We start from the raw sequence: 19,098 nt of genomic DNA, 5'->3' as shown, positions 1-19,098 counted from the left end.
ATCGTTTTCCGTTTGGATTTACCTAGTAAATACCTGTTTATTCTTTAAAACTCAGTTCAAACTTCACTTGCTCTGTGAAGCCTTTTTTGGACTTCCCAAGGCAGAGTTAAAAGCTTCCTTTGGTGTTCTCACTTAACCCCTTTTAGTACTTGAATGGGTTACTATAATGATTGGTTTACATTCCTGTTTCCCTACCTAGACTCTGAATTCCTTAAAGGCATGGGTCATATTCTTTGGAATGTATGTGTTTTAAGTATATAACACAAATGTTTACTTTTTAGTGAGTAAATAGGTGAGGTAAGTTAAGTGTAAAGTTAATCCTTGAGAAAAGCAAGGGAATGATAAATACAAAATTCAGGAGAATGGCTGCTTCGGGGTGGATGCTTTACAGAGGATTTCTTTCTTTCTTTCTTTTTTTTCTTTCTTTTTTTTTTTTTTGTCTTTTTCGTGACCGGTACTCAGCCAGTGAGCACACCGGCCATTCCTATATAGGATCCAAACCCGCGGCGGGAGCGTTGCTGCGCTCCCAGCGCCCCGCACTCTCCTGAGTGCGCCATGGGGTAGGCCCTACAGAGGATTTCAAAGGTAATTTTGATTTCTGCTTCTGAAGCTGGACTTGGATAGATAACTGTTCATTCTGTTATTTTTTTATACCATGTATACGTTGTAAGTAATACTTAGAATGCAGTTAGTAATTACTTTAAAACTAGTGCTGGAAAAATAGAGATTATTTTGATGAGAACACTTTGTATATGTTGAAGTCAGTAGACATAAGTAAAGGGGTTTCTCAGTACTGGAGATTTATAATAATTTGCTATTGCTCTCTTTATATAGACACCTAAACACCTTTTGTTGATCTGCCTGTGAATTGAATGGTAATATATAGGGCTCTAGCCAATACAGTTCTTTCAGTATTCTCTTTATAAAGGTTAACTATAAAAATTGATATTTTGTAATATGGTTGTAAGCTGTGATTATTAATGAAAATGAAATTTACAGCAAGCAATATCTTGGAAAAGGCTGGATTATAGCTTTTCATAAAGGAAGGGTAGGAAAGTGTCCTTGACTTATTTTTTTAAATCATGTTTCTTGTTTTCTTAGGTATTTCTGACCGTATTCATGGAATTCTAGGGTAGAAGGGAATTAGACATGGCTCTTCTTGTTGGATTTTACTTGTACTCAAACTTGCATCTCAAACTTGATGGTCTCAGGATCCCTTTACACTTTTAAACAAAAACCCATTGGTTTTCTCTGTTTTATTTGGGTTATATTTATTGAAAATTGCTATATTAGAAATTAAAGTCAAGAACTTTAAAAATACTTCTTTATCAATTAATTTAAAATAATAAACCCACATGTTAACAGAAATAACATTTTTATTAAAATTTAGTGAGAAGGGTGGCATAGTTTTGCATTTTTATAAATCTCTTTAATGCCTAGCTAAGTGGAAGAGAGCTAGATTCTCATATCTGCTTCTGCATTTACTCTCTTGCAATGCAGTTTTGCATGAAATATATGAAGAAAATTGGACCTTGCATAGATATGTTTTTGGAAGGAAAGTAGTATTTTAATAGACTTTTCAGGTAATTGCATATGTTCTTCTTTGATCTCATACCCAAAATTGGCAAATGGTTGTTTCTTAGAGGTAGCTGCAGTATAGGCTCTGAAACCACATCAGCTAACTTTTTATATTCTGTTATGTTAAAATCCACTGGTCTCTCTTGCTCTTTAAATAGATCTTTTATCTATGCATGTGTTTTGGGTTTTTTTAATCCCTGTGTTAGTCTCTTAAAATGTTGGTTCCCTGAATTATGTACATCTTCCAAATAGTGACATATTTTATTATACAGTATCCAAAAAATCACATTTGTTAATGTCACCATCAGTCTCAGAAAAGTCTTTTAAGTATTGGGAAGGTGTCAAGATTATAGTGGCAGATAGAAGTTTTCCGATATTTGAATTTTTGCTTAAAAACATGCATTGTATCATTGGCAACAAATTATGTCAGTTTTCCTTCATAGTGGTATGCTTTCTTCATTCATTTTTGAGAAAATGTCTGCCATACCCATAGTGTCTGAATAACCATACTTTGATCATTAGTTGTTCTTGCAAGTAAATATGGTGTTCCATGGAAAAAGCAACTACATCAGCTTGCAACTGAAACAGTTGCGTAGGTGCTTTTCCTTGAGACAACCATAATACGTCAGGTGGCATCGTTTTATTATTTATTTATCTATTTTTTAAGAGCTCTTAACCCTCAACTTGGTGTTGTCAGCACCACACTCTCCCAGGTGAGCCATGGGCTGGCTCTAAGTGGCATCGTTTTAGTTTTCTATAATATTTGGCTTAATAGAAGGCAGGTGGATACATATCTACTTCTGCATTCAGTTGTATCAGAAAGTCATGTAGCCTCTGGAAAATTTCATTTATACTTGTAAGAGAATGAGAGTGAAAAGACACATTTTTTATCTGGGTATTATGAAAATAACTTTGACCTTGTGGATTCCCTGAAATGCCTTGGAGACCCCAGACTACACTGAGAACTGCTGCTTTAATCTAATCCACAGTCCCTATTCACGTATAGACAATTATCCCAATAATGCCCCAGTAATGCCCATTATAGGCATCCCTCTGTCACCTGCAACCTTCCATCCCTGTCTCAGGATTTAGTCCATAATCATGCATTGCATTTTGGTGTCGTGCATCCTTAGTATTTTTTAGTCTGGAATAGTTCTTCAACCTTTCTTTGTCTTTCCCAACTGACATTTTTGAAGAGTACAGAGCAGTTTTTTTGTGGAATATCCCTCAGTTGGGTTTATCTGATGTTTCCTTAGGATTAGATTTAGATTGTGCATTTTTAGCAGTAATAACATACGGATGACATTGGCTTCTCCTTGGTATATCATTTCAGGAGACTCATTATGTCAATTTGTCTGATGTTAGCTTTGATCACTTGGTTAAGGAAGTGCTTAGCAGATCCCACTATTTTGTAATTAATAAGTAATTTATGGGGGAACATTTTAAGATTTTGAAAATATCATGTTACTCATCAAACTCTCACCCTTTTAGCATCCATTCATGAAAGCTTTTTGTTAAAAGCTTTTCCCAGAGTGGTTGTACCATTTTATACTCCTGCCAGCAATGTATGCAACTTCTGGTTGCTCTCCATCTTCTTTCCCCATTGATTTACTTTGGCACCTTGGTCCAAAATCAGTTATCACTTGTCTTTTTATGGACTCTCTATTCTGTTCTATTTTGGTCTCTTCTTATACCAGTATGATACTCCTTTGATTACTGTAGCTTTATAGTAACTCATGAGTCAGGTAATGTAAAACCTCTTTGTTCTTTTTTCAAAATTAGTTTAGCTCTTCCACATCCTTTGCATTTTCATATAAATTGTAGAATTATCTTGTCAGTTTCTAAAACATTGGGATTATGATAGAGAATGTGATGAATCTATAAATCAATTTGGAGAGAGTTGACATCTTAATAATATTGAGTTTTCTAATTCATGAACTTGGTTTAATCTCCATTTATGTCCGTCTTTATTATCTCCCAGCACTCTTGGAGTTTTCAGTATAGAGTTCTTGGCTATTTTAACTAAGTTGATCTCAGTGTATTTTGTTTTTTTGTGCTATTATAAATGGAATTCTGAATTTTTCGTTCTCCATCGTTGGATGGTAATATAGAGAAGTACAGTTGGTTTTTTAATATTGGCTTTGTAAAGCATCTCACTTTGCTGAGTTCACTTATTATTTCTAATAGTTTCTTTTTTGATTTCTTAGGATGTTTTAAAGTCATGTCATCTGTGAATAGAGAGAGTTTTACTTCTTCCTTTCCATGTTTTTCCGTTATAACTTCTTGTTATTTTATTTTTTAATGCTTTCTTAGTTGCACTGTGTTGGACTTCCAGAGCAATGTTAAATAGAAGTGATGAGAATAGACGTCCTTGTCTTGTGTCAGATCTTAGCAGGGGAGCATGCAATATGTCACCATTAAGTGAAAAATTAGATTTCAGATTTTCTTACATCCTTTATCAGAGTGAAACAGTTCCTTTCTCTTCTTATTTTGCTGTTTTTATCACAAATATGTTTTGAATTTTATCAAATGCTTTTTCTATATGTGTTGATATAATCATGTTTTTCTCTTTTACTCTGTTAATGTGGCAAATTACCCTGATTGATTTTCAGATATAGAATCAACTTTTTATGCCTGAGATAAATCCCTTTTAGTTCTACAGTATTCTTTTCATTCATTGTTCTATTTGATAATATTTTGTTAAAGATTAGATTTGTAAATATATTCATAAGGGATACTAACTGTCTGTAAGTTATATCTCTACCTGCTCCTCCTTCTCCTCCTCCTCTCCACTCCCACCCCTGCTCCTCCTCCTCCCCACTCCCACCCCTGCTCCTCCTTCTCCTCCTCCTCCTCCCCACTCCCACCCCTGCTCCTCCTTCTGCTCCTCCTCCCCACTCCCACCCCTGCTCCTCCTCCTCCTCCTCCTCCTCCCCACTCCCACCCCTGCTCCTCCTCCTCCTCCCCACTCTCACCCCTGCTCCTCCTTCTCCTCCTCCTCCTCCCCACTCCCACCCCTGCTCCTCCTTCTCCTCCTCCTCCCCACCCCTGCTCCTCCTTCTCCTCCTCCCCACTCCCACCCCTGCTCCTCCTTCTCCTCCTCCCCACTCCCACCCCTGCTCCTCCTTCTCCTCCTCCTCCTCCCCACTCTCACCCCTGCTCCTCCTTCTCCTCCTCCTCCCCACCCCTGATCCTCCTTCTCCTCCTCCCCACTCCCACCCCTGCTCCTCCTTCTCCTCCTCCTCTTCCCCACTCCCACCCCTGCTCCTCCTTCTACTCCCCACTCCCACCCCTGCTCCTCCTCCTCCTCCCCACTCCCACCCCTGCTCCTCCTTCTCCTCCCCACTCCCACCCCTGCTCCTCCTCCTCCTCCCCACTCCCACCCCTGCTCCTCCTTCCCCTCCCCACTCCCACCCCTGTTCTTCCTTCTCCTCCTCCCCACTCCCACCCCTGCTCCTCCTCCTCCTCCTCACTCCCACCCCTGCTCCTCCTCCTCCTCCTCTTTGTCCTCCTCTTCCTTCTTTGTAATGTTGTTATTTGGTTTCAGTTTTGGGTTGTCCTCATAAAATAAATTAGGAATGGAATAGAATATGGATTAAAAAATGGAGGTTATTTTTCCTCCTCTATTTTCTGAAAATTTTTGTCTAAAATTGATGTTATTTCTTCCTTAAATGTTTGATAAAATTTACTAGTATAGATATCTGGGTCTAGAGTACTCTTTATGGGAAGATTTTAAATTATGAATTTAATTTTTCAATAAATATAATGTCAAAATTTTCCTCTTTCATCTCATGTCATTTTGGTAAGTTATATTATTCCAAGGAATATGTCCATTTTATCTGTGATGTTAAATTTTACCTATTTTTTAATAAGTCCCTTATTCTCTTTAATTTTTAGAGAGTCTGTAGTGATATTTTTGCTTTCATTTCTGATATTGGCAATTTGTATTTTCTCTGCCCTTATAAAAAATTACTCTCACCTGGTGGCTTTTAATTCTATCAGTCTTTGAAAGAACCAGCTTTGTTAATTTTCTCTATTTTTAATGTTTTCTCTCAGTTTCTGTTATTTTTATTCACATTTTTTTTTCTTGCTTAGGGAATAATTTGCTCATCATTTTTAATAGCACTCGTGCTAATTTAATTGAAGCAAGAAGTTCTTTTACTCTCCTGTTAAAATTTTAAGTTTTATAGTCTAGGAAATATGAGGTAGATATTATATGTTACTTCATCTTTGTTTCTGAGATTATTTAATTATGAAGAAAATCCTCTCTTAAATATAATTTTTACCTTATCTGCTTAAGATTTTCCTTGATGAAAATCTATAAAAATAAGTTTAAAAATAGTAATAAGTATGAATACTGAAGTGTAGGTTAATCTCTAAATGTCTGGATTAATAAAACTGTCAAACTGTTCTTCCTGCCTGATATTCCTTCATTTAATCTAATTAATAGTGCTAGATTACTTTTCTTATAATACTGCTTTTTTTGTGTTATATCTTGCTATGGGAACCTTTAGTAGTTTCTTATTGCCTACAAGACTACCTCCAATCTCCTCCATCAGTTATTCACCATGCTTCCTATTTTTACTTTATACTTCAGTTCTGTTGTTTCTGCAACAGGAACTCTTCATCTCAGTCATAACCACATACACTGTATTAACAAGTGTATTTTTGCTTTTGTTTCTCTCATCTTCTGGAAAAAATAATCTGGAGTAGTGAAAAGAGCACAGTTTTTGGCTCTGGTTTTACTGGGGCTTAGATTTGCTATTGTACTTCCTAGTTTTGTGACTGTGGACAAATTACTTAAACTCTGTGAAATGATGATACTGTTTCTTTATAAGGTTATAAGGATTAAATGAAACACACACACACATATACAGTAATAATATAGACAAAACTTAGGAGTTGTTTAACAAGCATTAGTTTCCTTCCTTTCCCACTTTTAACTAATTAAACTCTGCCCAGTTGAAATTCTTTTTTTCCCTCCCTGGACTCTTTTGGCCATACTACAATTTTTTAAAAAAACCTTTTATTCAGTCCTGTGACATACGTGATCTCAGTGAATTAATTTTTGTTGATAATATACTGTTCTCAATATTGTTCCCTAGTTATTTGATGTAGCTGGGTTATTTATTCAATCAATTTTATATAATGAAAAGGATGGATGAAGAACAAAGATTTGGATTCTCATTCTGCTCTGTCACTAGCTTACTAGCTTTCAAGATACCTTTCCTATCTGGTCTTCTATTTTGTCATCTCTAAAAGAAAAGAATTAAACGAGAGATTTTATGAAGGTTTCTTGTGATTTTGAAACTCACTGATTCTAAATATTCTTGGAGTACCTGTTTTGTGCTAGATTCTGATGAGAAATACAAAATAGTTTTTAAAGTCCAAACATATCTTAAAGTGGATTCACATGTACAGTAATAGGGAATTGAACTAATGTGCATAAATGACTAAAATGCAATGGAGTATATGATAGAAGCCATACTGAAGGTATACTTGAGAGGACATAGGTTGCAGAATAGTTTATCTCATCTTTCCTAGTAGATTTTAAACATTTCTAAGATTTGTGTCTCCTACTGCTTTTTTTGCTTTCCTGTATTTAAGCCTAGTGTGTTGGACTCACATTTAATATGAGTTTCTGAGAAATTCTTTTAATGAAAGGTAACAAAAAAGCGCATTTAATTTTATTTTCTGTTATTTGTTGTTTGAATTTTTTTCCTTTTTTTCTTTTTTGGTTTTTATGTGTGTGTGTTTGTTTTTGCTCTCTACAGAATGGTCCTAGTGCCAGATCATGTCATAAAATGTGCATTGACATTCAGCGAAGGCAAATCTACACGTTGGGGCGTTATTTGGATTCCTCTGTGAGGAACAGCAAATCTCTGAAAAGTGACTTCTATCGTTATGACATTGACACAAACACATGGATGTTACTAAGTGAGGATACTGCTGCTGATGGAGGGCCGAAATTGGTGTTTGATCATCAGGTTTGATAAACACTTAAACATATGATGGAATTAATTAGTGCTCAGTAGTTCTTGCTCTTAGAGTTTGTTTTAGATGTTATGCTCAGTTGTCTAATAGTGATTTCCACTACAGATACATATGACAGATAATAAAAGTATTGTTTCAGTAGGTATAAATTTATTTTTAAAATTTTTTTTCTTTTGTTTGGTGTGGGATAAAATACTAAGATCTCAGAACATAATAGTTAATTTATAAAAACTTTAGAGAGTAGGCAGAGCAATATTAGGGAAAACAAATTTAGTTTTATGGTAAATATCCAAAAATCATAATAACAACTTGTCATTTTAATATTTTTATTTTACATTCCTGGAAGAAATTTAAAATCACTTTATAAATGAGTTCGGGAATTTGAAATCTAAAGCTTTTCTTCCAATTAGAGTGAAATATGTTTAGTTTTGTTTATAATCACAAACTCATTATAAACTTAGATAGGAATTTGACATATACTAGATTAAGTTTGAACTCTGCATTAGTAAAAGTTATATAATGGTGTTGTAAAAAAGAAGACTGCACATAGCAATATTGTAAGTCTTCTCAATATTAATATGCCTGTAGCTCTCATCATCCCCAACACTGCCATTATCATTGTTATCTGTTTTTGAATACCTAGTCCATATCAATTCAGTGTAGGTCAAACAAAACAGTAACCACTTCGAGTTGTTTAGACAGTTTTACTTGGCTCAACCTGTGTTCAAAGTGAGGTTTTTTTGGAGTATAGAGTAGAAAAAGACTTTTAAAAGATCTGTAACACTGTATTGGTGAACATAGCGTTATCTAGTACTTGGGAAATGGGAAATGTTGCTAGAATTATGACAGAATCTAGCTTGAGCCTAAAATCTTATCTAGGAGTTAAAACCCAAATCTTTATTTATTGTATCTTTATAAATTTTTCTTAATTCTTTGATTTAAAACTATCCTATTGCCATATAAATATTAACATGTAATTGTTATAGGGGAATGATAAGGAAAAGAGAAATGAGTTATGCCTATCAAGTAAGCAGTAGGTGGAAAGTCAAAAGCAGTGGTCTTCAAAGTACTCCCCAGATTGAATTTGGAACTTTATATAACTGATCTCAACAAAGCTATGCACATCTCTGCCAACATCCTCAGTGTTGTTTATGTAGAAAATATGAATTCCAAGAAAAGTTAGGCTGGTTCTGATCTTTTAAAAACAGAACATCAGCAGATAACATTAATGTTGTTAGGGAACAGTTTATTCTCTTGTTTCCAAATGGTTACATATTTCTTTTACAAAAGATGCTGATGTCTTCATTTTACAGGTTGGAAAAAGAATGGCTTAGGGATAGTCAGAGTACAGCACATATAGAGTTCTTGCGTGTGGCCTTTGTCCCTGCTGACTTTGGTAAAATCAGATGTCCCTTGGAAACTATTAAATAATGCTTGGTTTTCAACTGATTAGATGGTACAGCAGTACACTGGGGTGAAGAAACCAGGATTTCAGTCCTGTTCAGCCAACAGCTAGCTCTGTGATGCTAAGCAAGTAACGTAATCTGTATAAGACTCCATTTTCTATTCTATTTTATACAAATAAAGCCATAAGTTAGAACTTACTACCTTACTTGTGGTGTTCATGACACTCCAAAAATTACTTGTGGTGTTCATGAAACTTTAGGATTTAGCACTTACTGTTCAAATTTGAGAAGAATGTGAGAAATTAGTCACGAAGTTATGTTTAAAAGTTGCTTTGCCATTTTGAATTTTAACATCTTTAAAAAAGTTAAAATTCAAAGACTTTTGGATTTCTTAGCAATATAGTGGTAGCTTAGTTCTCAAGCTTTCCATGTTGTTGCTTTGTGTGATTTTCAGGAATAATGAAAATCAAAAAGATTTTTTTAAAAAAACACATACACATACAAGGCACATAGTCAACAAAACCAGAAGCCAAAGAAAACCCACAGCTTGCAATTCCTTCTAAGTTTAACCAAAGACAACTGAAATACCTGGAACTTATGTTGAAGCTCACAGTACTGTTATTGGGAGAGCTGGGTATGCAGTGGTACGTCATTGTGGGAAATGTCAGGAGCAGGTCAGAGATTGCACCCAGGGAAGCCACTGGGGGAGTTGGTGAATTAACATGTGGAAAGTGCCTGGAAAGGCCCAGCAGTGGTAGATGTCAGAAAGCATTATTTTCCAAAAATGAAAAATACACTGTAGCAAGTGGGGACAGTGATTCCTTTTGTATTAGCCAGTGAGGAACTGGGAGAGCTCAAAGCTTGAGATAGAACCTCCCTACACTAGATGAGGTTCACAGAGTTAGAAAAGGCATGGTTACACAGAAGCACATATTTTGAAGAAACAATTCATTTTAGTAGCACCAGAGGAGGGAATCCATGAGCAAGAACATCCCCCTTCCATAGGAACCCTCTATAGAGTTCTCTGGTCCTGGGAAATTCAACCCACTTAAATATGAATAACTAAAAAGCAATAAACACCAAATCTTTAGAGAGGTATTCTAAAGAAAAACAATAAAAAGGGAAATAACAGCAAGGCTTCCCTTCATGTAAAAGCAGATGAAAATTATATACAGGTATTTAACATGAATTAAATGACTTTATGAAGCCTGAAACTCTTAAGAAAATCATAAAGTAGAAATTCAGAAGTGCAGATGATATAACCAAGTGATAAGAGCAGGTAAAACCAGACCTACTAAAGCTCAGAAAAGAAATTTAAAAATATATATATATATTACCACTTTCAGAAATGAAGTCTAATCTGCAAGGAGCATAAAGGAATAAAGGGAAACAGAAATAAAGAAATAAAAAGGATTAGCCAGAAAATTATAGAGAAAATAGGCAAGGGATAACCAACATACACATAATTGGATACCTTAAAGAAGAAAACTAAAACAATGGAACCAATATTTATAAATTAAATTCAAGAAAATCTTACTGAAGAAAGAAGACTTTACTTCATATATCAAATGGGCACACTATTCAAAGAAAATTGACACAGATATTCAACTCTAAGATGTATTTGAGTGTCGCTGAATTTAAAAGATAAAGAGACCGTTTGTTAGCAACTAAATTATCAAGTTACCTATAAGAGTGCTAAAATGAGACTGGTATCAGATTCCTCTACGTCTATGTTCAATGCCAAGAGACAATAGAGCAACATCTGGAAGATATTCAAGAAAAGATAGTGTGAGCCAAGGATTTTATATCTAGCCAAACTGCCCTTGAAAACAAACACTTTTTGAGGAAATTACTAGAAAATGGAACATGAGCTATCCAAGAAGAGGCAGGAAAAACTTCATTGGAAGAATTGAAGATCTCAGCTTATTGGCATTCTCCTTAGGTAAGATTGGATCATTGGCAGGCTGAACGTAGGCTTTTATTGTCCTGTGAAATGACAAGAGACTACATTAGAATAGAGTTGAAAACGAATGCCGTGAGGAACTTCAAAATTTGTGGTAATTCTTCTAAGGTAAAAAGCAGATAGGATCATATCCAACCAGAAAAAAAAAACAAAAAAAAAACAGAACCTATAAGATTGCAGCAAAGGCTGGAAAATAACTTGAGTCTCAAAGTTTATATAACTGAGGAAAACATTAAATGATCAGTTGGTGACTGAATAGCAGGTCATTCTCCAGTTTGACTGAGTAGCACTTAGCACTGATAATTGTGTACAGATAAAATGTTGAGGGTACACACAGGGGCTGGAAAGATAGAGCAGTACCCCCAAGGGGCACTAGAAATCTGCTGTGTAACCCTTGACAACATCTTGTCTTACTTTTCCCCACCCGTTCCCTTGAGACAGGTTACTGTATATGCAATAGGCAGATGAATAGGAATTTTTAGAAACAGAGGACTAGACCAAAAAATAAATCCCAAATATTTGGAAATAACTAATACCATGAGATAAGGATACCAAAAAAATTCACCAAATTAAGAATTAATCAAAGAAAAACAGCTGGCAGAATAAACCGAAGAAAACTTTTATATTGAAGTGCTATTTTTAGAGCAGTTCTTGAGGATATTTCATCCATAAAAAAGAAACAATCACAAAAATTATAAATTAAACATTTGATAGTGAAATAATCTCTGAATTAAGAACAGACATACTTATCTCTAAATTAGTAAATTAGCGAGATGAAATTATGTGGGAAAAGTTAAGAAACAGAGAAAAGGTCCTGAAGTTCCAATATCTACCTAACAGGAATTCCAGAAAGAGAGAATGGTGACAAAAAACAATACTCAAGGGAAAAATGAAAAAAATGCCCAGAACTGAAGAAAGACACAATTTTCAGATTGAAGGGTATCACTAGGTGCAGATTAGGATAAAAGAGGGGGAAAAAAACCTTTCTAACAATATACTTCCTTAAAGAAATTTCAGGACCAGGGATTAGGAGAAAAATCCTAAAAGCTGCCACCAGGAGAAAACTGGTTACCTTTGTAGGTAAGCAAGAATCTAATTGGCACGAAGCATTTTTGGAGGTTGGCAGAAGGGAAAGTGGTAGATTGGGCAACACTGGATACTTAGAAAGGTTTATAGCAGTATCTTCAAATTTTGTGAGGAGAAAGTTCTTTTGAACCCACCTTACCATAACCTTGCCAATCTTGTGTTCCTGTGATAAGGTAAAATAAAGTCACTTACAGATTAAAAAAAAATTTTTTTTTCTAGAAAAATAAATGGTAATCCACCATTTATTTGATTTTAGATATTAAATGTCTATCTTGACAGTAGATTAGTAGTCTTCCAATTTTTGGCTTAAAAGATTTCTTGAAGTCATTGATGGAATGGCATTATCACACAGTTTTAAAAGCCATTAGCTTTTCGGAAACATTTTTCAGAGATTAAAAAACACAAAACAAATAAAAAATCAAATAAGTAGAGATCACAAATTAGAAGGAGACCATAAGCTGATTAATAGCATAAAGTTTCCTAGATTGATTAGAATTTGATATTTGATAATAGACCCTATTAAAACTGCCTATCTTATCTAGGAAAGAACTGAGTTTAGGGATAGGTAGCTGAAAGAATAAAGTTGTTTCTGTTTTGTGCCCTGTTTGTTAAGATATGGGAAAGAATTACCATGCTAATACAGTCAATTACTCCTTTCTTTAATTGATTTGGACTGGTATGCTGGGAAGAGCTACCAAGATAAAGATGTTTATACTTCATCTAACAAATGAGAATAAACTCATCAAAATTAAGCTTAAATACCCCCCAAGGGAAAGAGAAACTCCTTTGTAGCCATATGAAGTAAAACCATAGGGACTTGGTAGCAGAAATTGGCCATTAGTAGGAATCTGTGAGTTTATGAAAATGGAAATAGATTCAATGTGGGTTCCTCAGGACTTTCAGCATTATCCTAAGTATTTGGAGAGATTTGAGCTTTAAGTACTTTGAACAGGGTTAACATAACAGCTTCAATGAAGCCCTAGGCAGAGATATACTAGGTGAATGGGGCCATACTGAGTTGTCTTCAGGAATGTATGGACTGTTTTTAATGATATGATCATTTAAGATTAAAGAATGGGAACACTTTCTGTGGAGTGAAATTTTAGTATCTTAGTGTTCCAACCATATTCATCCAGATTTCACCCTTGGGGAATAGTAGATATCCATCTTAATTTTTTGAACTCTACAATAAACCTGGGGAATAGAAAATGAGGTAGGTAAAGATTAGGAGATGCTAGAATCTTTTCTGTTTAATAATAATAATTTTTAAAAGTAACTTTAAAATTATTAACACAGCTTTTGTTAAAAATACAAGAATAGATAAATTGCAGAAGTAATTTGGTGGGAGGAGAGAATTGAACATATGAGTGTAATGGCTGATGTTTGTGCTTTAGCAAAAAAATAGATATTTGTGTACACAATTTATTTCTTAAATATAAATGCCACTTGTGTTCAACATCTAATTCCCAACTTGGACTATGTATTCTTTGAAATAGAGTTTGATTCTTATTTATTATCTTGTGACAAATGGCTGTTTTCTCACATATTTTTATGAGAAGCTGTCATCTCCTTGCGTTGAAAGAATGGAATAAATCAAGGTTGGCTTTTGAACATGAATTGCATAGCTTAATTCAAAGAAAATTAAATTTATAGTGCTCTGCAGGAGGTAAAATTTTTCACACCGTAGAAGTCAGTCTGGGGACTGATTGTTGCAAATGTCTTTTTGTTTAGTAGCAACATAATTTATAACAACATAATTTTTAATTTTAATTTAGTAACATAACTGTTTTGTAACAATGTAATTTGAAGAGTTTTGTAAAATAAATGCAGGAGAGGTGAATTTAGCTTGTATCACTGTCACTTGCATATCTGCTCTCATATTAAGTGGTTAGCAGTTTTAATAGGATACTTCCCTAGAATAGGAAGAAGGGAGTTTTTATAAGGAAAGTAAAAAGAAGCATGTGATCACTATTCACCCATAGAGTCTGATCAGTATTCACTCTTACGAATAAATCAATTACCTCATGATTATGGTAAAAATTATGCAGTCTCAGGAAAGCAGAAAGTTCTTTAAACCCAAAATGTTTTACTCTCATCGGGAAAAATGGAAACCCGAAAAGGCATTTTGAAATTCATCCTGAATCTCTGCTAGGTGGTGAACAGTATTGCAATATGTGCATATGATAATCAGGGGTGGTATTCAGTATCTTTAAGGACAAAGTTAAGGATTTTTATGAGAATGTAAAACTGCAAACATTGGTTTCATTTTAGCACAGGAGCAAACTAAAATTGTTCAATCTGTTGCCTTGTTCTGATAGATGTGTATGGACTCAGAAAAACATATGATCTACACCTTTGGTGGTAGAATTTTGACATGTAATGGCAGCGTAGATGACAGCAGAGCCAGTGAACCACAATTCAGTGGATTGTTTGCTTTCAACTGTCAGTGTCAAACCTGGAAACTTCTTCGAGAGGACTCCTGTAATGCTGGGCCTGAGGACATCCAGTCTCGGATAGGACACTGCATGCTATTTCACTCAGTAAGAATATTCTGCACATTGCATTATGTTATTTTGTTGTGTATATCGCTATAGGAAAAGTAGTGGGGAAATCTAATTCTTCAGTAAGAGATCAATACTTTTCATTAGAAATAATAATTAGTGTAGTAATGATGAAGAAAAATAAAACTTCCTTTAACAGTGAACTGTTTGTTAATTATGAGACTCTTCCCATCAGCCTAGTAATTCCTAAATAGTTATTACCTGAATACTAATCTAGACAATCTATGACTAATTTCATGGCTTATCCAGATATGGTAGCTATTTCCCTCTCTCATGCCTCTCTACTCATTGACTTCTTTTAGTAATTAGAGGGCCAGTTTTTTTTTAATCTTCTCTTTTTTTCCCCTCTGCTATTCTTCATTAAGTTCAAAGAATTAAGAATTGATTTTATAGAGTTAGAATTAAAACTAACCACCAAAACCGACATACAGACTTTTTGCTGACCTTCTCAAATGTTTTAATGAAATCTTGGTCTTCTTTCTGCGGACACAGCTTTAAAACAATATTATGGAATATTTTAAACATATTTTTCTCTCCTCACAAGTAGAGAAAAGTGTATAATGATAAATTTCTATGTACTCATTTCTCAATTTCAACAGTTATCAATAATCTGTTCATTTTTCATATATCTACCCCACTTTTATTTAACTTCATTCCTTGATGTTTCTTTGATTTTTAAGATTATTCTGAAATTTTATTGTAATGGAGTATTGAAAGCATGTAGCAGATATTGTATCATTATATTTGTAAATACTGTCCTGTATAACTCTAACAAATAAGTACTTTTTAAAAACGTAATTGCAATACCGTTATCATATCTAACCAAAATAAAACCAATTTCTTAATATCATTGAATACTCAGTCTACATTTTTTCTAGTATACTGAAAAATGCCTTCTTATAATTGGTTTATTCAAGTCAGGATCCAAAAAAAGGTCTGCATAGTTCATTTGTTTCTTTTAATCCATTACAGTACTCTCCCGCTCCCTGCCCAGCATCACTTATTTGTTGAAAACAGTGAGTCATTTGAGCTCTAGAATCTCCCATATTCTTAATTTGGCCAATTATCTTCATAGTGTTGTTTAATGTGTTCCTTTATACTTCATATTTCCTATAAACTGGAAGTTACATCCAGAGGCTTGATTTTAGATTCCCTGTCCTTTGTGTGTGGGGCAAGGGGGTGCAAAGGGGAAAGTGCAAGAATGCTTCATAGACACACTGATTAAAAAATATCAAGAGGCATTTAATGTCTAGTTGGCATACTTTTGGTGATGTTAATGGCTTCAGGTTTTATCAGCCTGACAATTATAAAATTTCCTGTCAAATTTTACCTAATGGTTTTAGCAGCCACTGATATTCATTGCCTAGATTTCATTAGGGTTTCAGAAATGGTGATTTTTCTAATAATGTCATTTCTTCTGCACTTATTGACTGTGATTCTTCTATAAAAAACTTCCCCTCACTATTTGCTTACCCTAAAATGCAAACCATACAGAATAGACTGTATAAATGTTTGATTCTTTTCCTTTATTGATTTTCATATGATTGAGTTGAGGCTCCAAAGTTATACCTCCAATGAGGTATTATAAAAAGTATTATTATAAACTGATGAATTTTTATATATTTGATGTGTTTAAATTTAGTGCTATAGTTATTCTTTTTTATGCTCAAATTTTTCTCTGTTTTTGGCCAGTGGGAACTCCCTCCCCCTTATATATACATATATATTTCTTTAGTAAGAGAAAAATTAATCATGGGTTCATACTGATATGTCCAATTCAAATGGAAGATTTTTTATCTTCTACTTAATGTCTTTGATTTTTTTATTTATATTTCTTTCAAAATTAAAATCCTGCTTTATAATAACAATATTATATTACTTGCTTTGTCTAATGGTTTTCAAATTAACAAAACAACCAACAGAATTATTGGATGCTTGTGAAATTGTTTTCTGCTAATTTTTTTGTTGAGGATATAACCCACTAGGTATGGATAGTCCAAAAGTGTGAATTAAAGTCACTAGAAATAATATTTCTCTGTGTGGTCATGTCTTTGTGGTCATATCTTTATATACAAATAGGTTTATTTATTTCATGATTTTTTTTCAAATTTCAGAGATTTCTTTCTTTTGAGTTAATTTTGTTTTCTAAAGTTAAAACCGTATGTCAAGGTTTTTAACCCTGTCTTCCTGCACTGTTTCTTCCCCTGTAGCTGTCTTTTATTTGGATTCTTAAAAATCCTTCCTTTATTTTTGAAGAAAGAAGTGAACACACTCACTCTGTCTCTCTCTCTGTCTCTCTCTCTTTCTCTCTCTCATACACAGATACTCCTTTTTCTCCTTTCTTACATGAAGGCAGCACCTGTATGCGTTATTCTGTACATTGCTTTAACTTTAACAGGATATCCTAGAGATCACCTCTTAGTAATATATAGAAAACTTTCTCTTTCCTTTTTATTCCAGCATAGTACTGGGTTGCATGGGATCTGTCATAAAGTTACTTTTGTAGAGGTTTAAATTTTAAATGGATCATTCTGAATTCTTCATGGAAGTGAAAGCTTTCTCTCCTTTGTCCTTTTTTTCTTCTTTTTCAGAAAAATCGTTGCTTATATGTATTTGGTGGCCAGCGATCAAAGACCTATTTGAATGATTTCTTTAGTTATGATGTGGACTCTGATCATGTAGACATAATTTCAGATGGCACCAAGAAAGACTCTGGGATGGGTAAGGGCATTTAGTGATTTCTTCTCTCATGTCCTAACTACTTTAGGTAGAAAACTATAGTCCATTTTCTTTTCTTTCTAACTGTTCTTAATCCTTTCCACATTTATTTAAATGAAGTTATTCCGAGTAAGATGAAGAAAACTCTACCAGCATATCAGCTTATCCAGTTCTGTTTAAAAATATGAGTTATTATTTCCTTTGAGCAGAAGGATAATACATGAATTTCTAAAGGAATTCGTGTGTGCGTGCGTGCTCGTTGGAGGGGGCAGCCTTTGCAAGAATTAGTCTTACAAACTGTATATTCTATATTTGCTAATCCTTTCTACCTTCTGTTTTCACTATAGTGACCTGTGTATTAGGCACTAGCATAGTAGCACATGTCTGTGTTCTAAGAGAGAACTTCATGTGATTGGTAATAACTTACAAGTTTACAAACTCAGCGTTTAAGAAGTTATTCTTCTAATAATAGGGTGACAGGTTTGCCCAGTTTGTGCATATTGCCCTGGCATAATTGTTAATAGTGCCCCATTCATTCTCAAAAGTGTCTTGTTTTGATAATATATACAGGTGTCCTACATAGTGGTTCCTTTGCTTGTGATTACTGTATGCAGAAGAGTGACTTTGATTAGGGCCCAATGGTTTAAAATGCCTAATTTGAGCAATAGGATGAGAAATTAGGTAAACTTGCTTTTCCTTTTAGCTGTTATTTATAAAATAGGTCTTTTTATTGTTGGCTCTTTTACAAAATGAGAATTTAAAAACTGTCTCAGGTATCATTTCTGGATGCTATGTTGATTAATACAAACATCTTCTAAAATAAACAAAAACAACTGAAAGATTTTTTAATTAAAATAGTTGTTAATATCTAAAACATAACATAGCACCACAGTTAAAAATTGCATGTGGAGTAGTTTGACCCCCAGGACCCTACTCCCATCCTTTCTACTAGGCGGAAAGCTGGAGGTTTATTTTCTGGGGGAAATGGAATGATAGAGGCTCTGTGGAGACAGAGGTGACATGGGAGAAAATAGAAGAAGTAAACCTGTATACTGCAGAGTGGGGTTTATAACCAATTACCTGCTCTCATGATGCCAGGCATATGCCTCCTGGCAGAAGATTGGAATCACCTTCTGTGGAGCAAATGTATGGCCTCAGAGAAAAGATCTCCAAATACTGATATTGGAGACCGCCACCCCACCAGTAAAATGGCTGATCTTGCTGCCTACTTCCCAATACAATGGCCAGTTTCACAGTCCAGTCCTCTTACAGTGTTGCCCACTGTGCACACACAGTTTTCAGTTAACTTTTTATTTCTTCACTCTTAATGGATAGTCAGTCAAACATCTTCTATGTTAGTACTTTTACCATGAAAGAGAGAGACAAAAACAAAACAAACCTGAAAACAAATCTGAAGTAATGCGCAGAACGTAATAGTAATAATAAATACCCCCTTTTTTAGAGAAAAAGATACTGTACCCATTAAATGATAATAGGGTGCAGTGAAAGATCAGAGACTAAGAAAGAGCTTTTGTGAAAAAAATTTTGTTAGAATTAAAAAAGTAGAAGAGTTGTAAGATCAACAAAAGGAAATCTCCCAAAAAGTAGACAGACAGACAGGGATGGAAATTGGAGAAAATAAGGATCTTAAAAAAATCAATTCAGGAAGTACAATATTGAACTAACGAGAGTTTCTTCAACAATAGAAAACAAAGAAAATAGAAGAGACAGGACTATAAAATAAATATTAGAAAATTTCCCCAGTTTGAAAAGCATCAGTCTCCAGATTATA

At 34.4% G+C, this 19,098-nt stretch overlaps 1 protein-coding gene across 22 annotated transcripts in view; it reads left to right on the top strand.

Moving 5' to 3' along the window:
• MKLN1 (muskelin 1) overlaps positions 1–19,098 on the top strand; it is a 335,447-nt gene that overhangs the window by 268,065 nt on the left and 48,284 nt on the right. For all 22 annotated transcript variants that reach the window (XM_063099596.1, XM_063099591.1, XM_063099577.1 and 19 more), the window contains 3 exons: positions 7,353–7,565; positions 14,346–14,567; positions 17,180–17,309. In XM_063099596.1, the coding sequence (XP_062955666.1) occupies positions 7,353–7,565; positions 14,346–14,567; positions 17,180–17,309 (565 nt within the window). The remainder of the gene's footprint in view (positions 1–7,352; positions 7,566–14,345; positions 14,568–17,179; positions 17,310–19,098) is intronic.

This window comes from Cynocephalus volans, chromosome 6 (assembly GCF_027409185.1).
Source record: "Cynocephalus volans isolate mCynVol1 chromosome 6, mCynVol1.pri, whole genome shotgun sequence".
Classification (NCBI taxonomy): Eukaryota; Metazoa; Chordata; class Mammalia; order Dermoptera; family Cynocephalidae; genus Cynocephalus; species Cynocephalus volans.
Note: the sequence above shows the minus strand (reverse complement) of the source record. Positions and strands in the feature narration are given on the sequence as shown.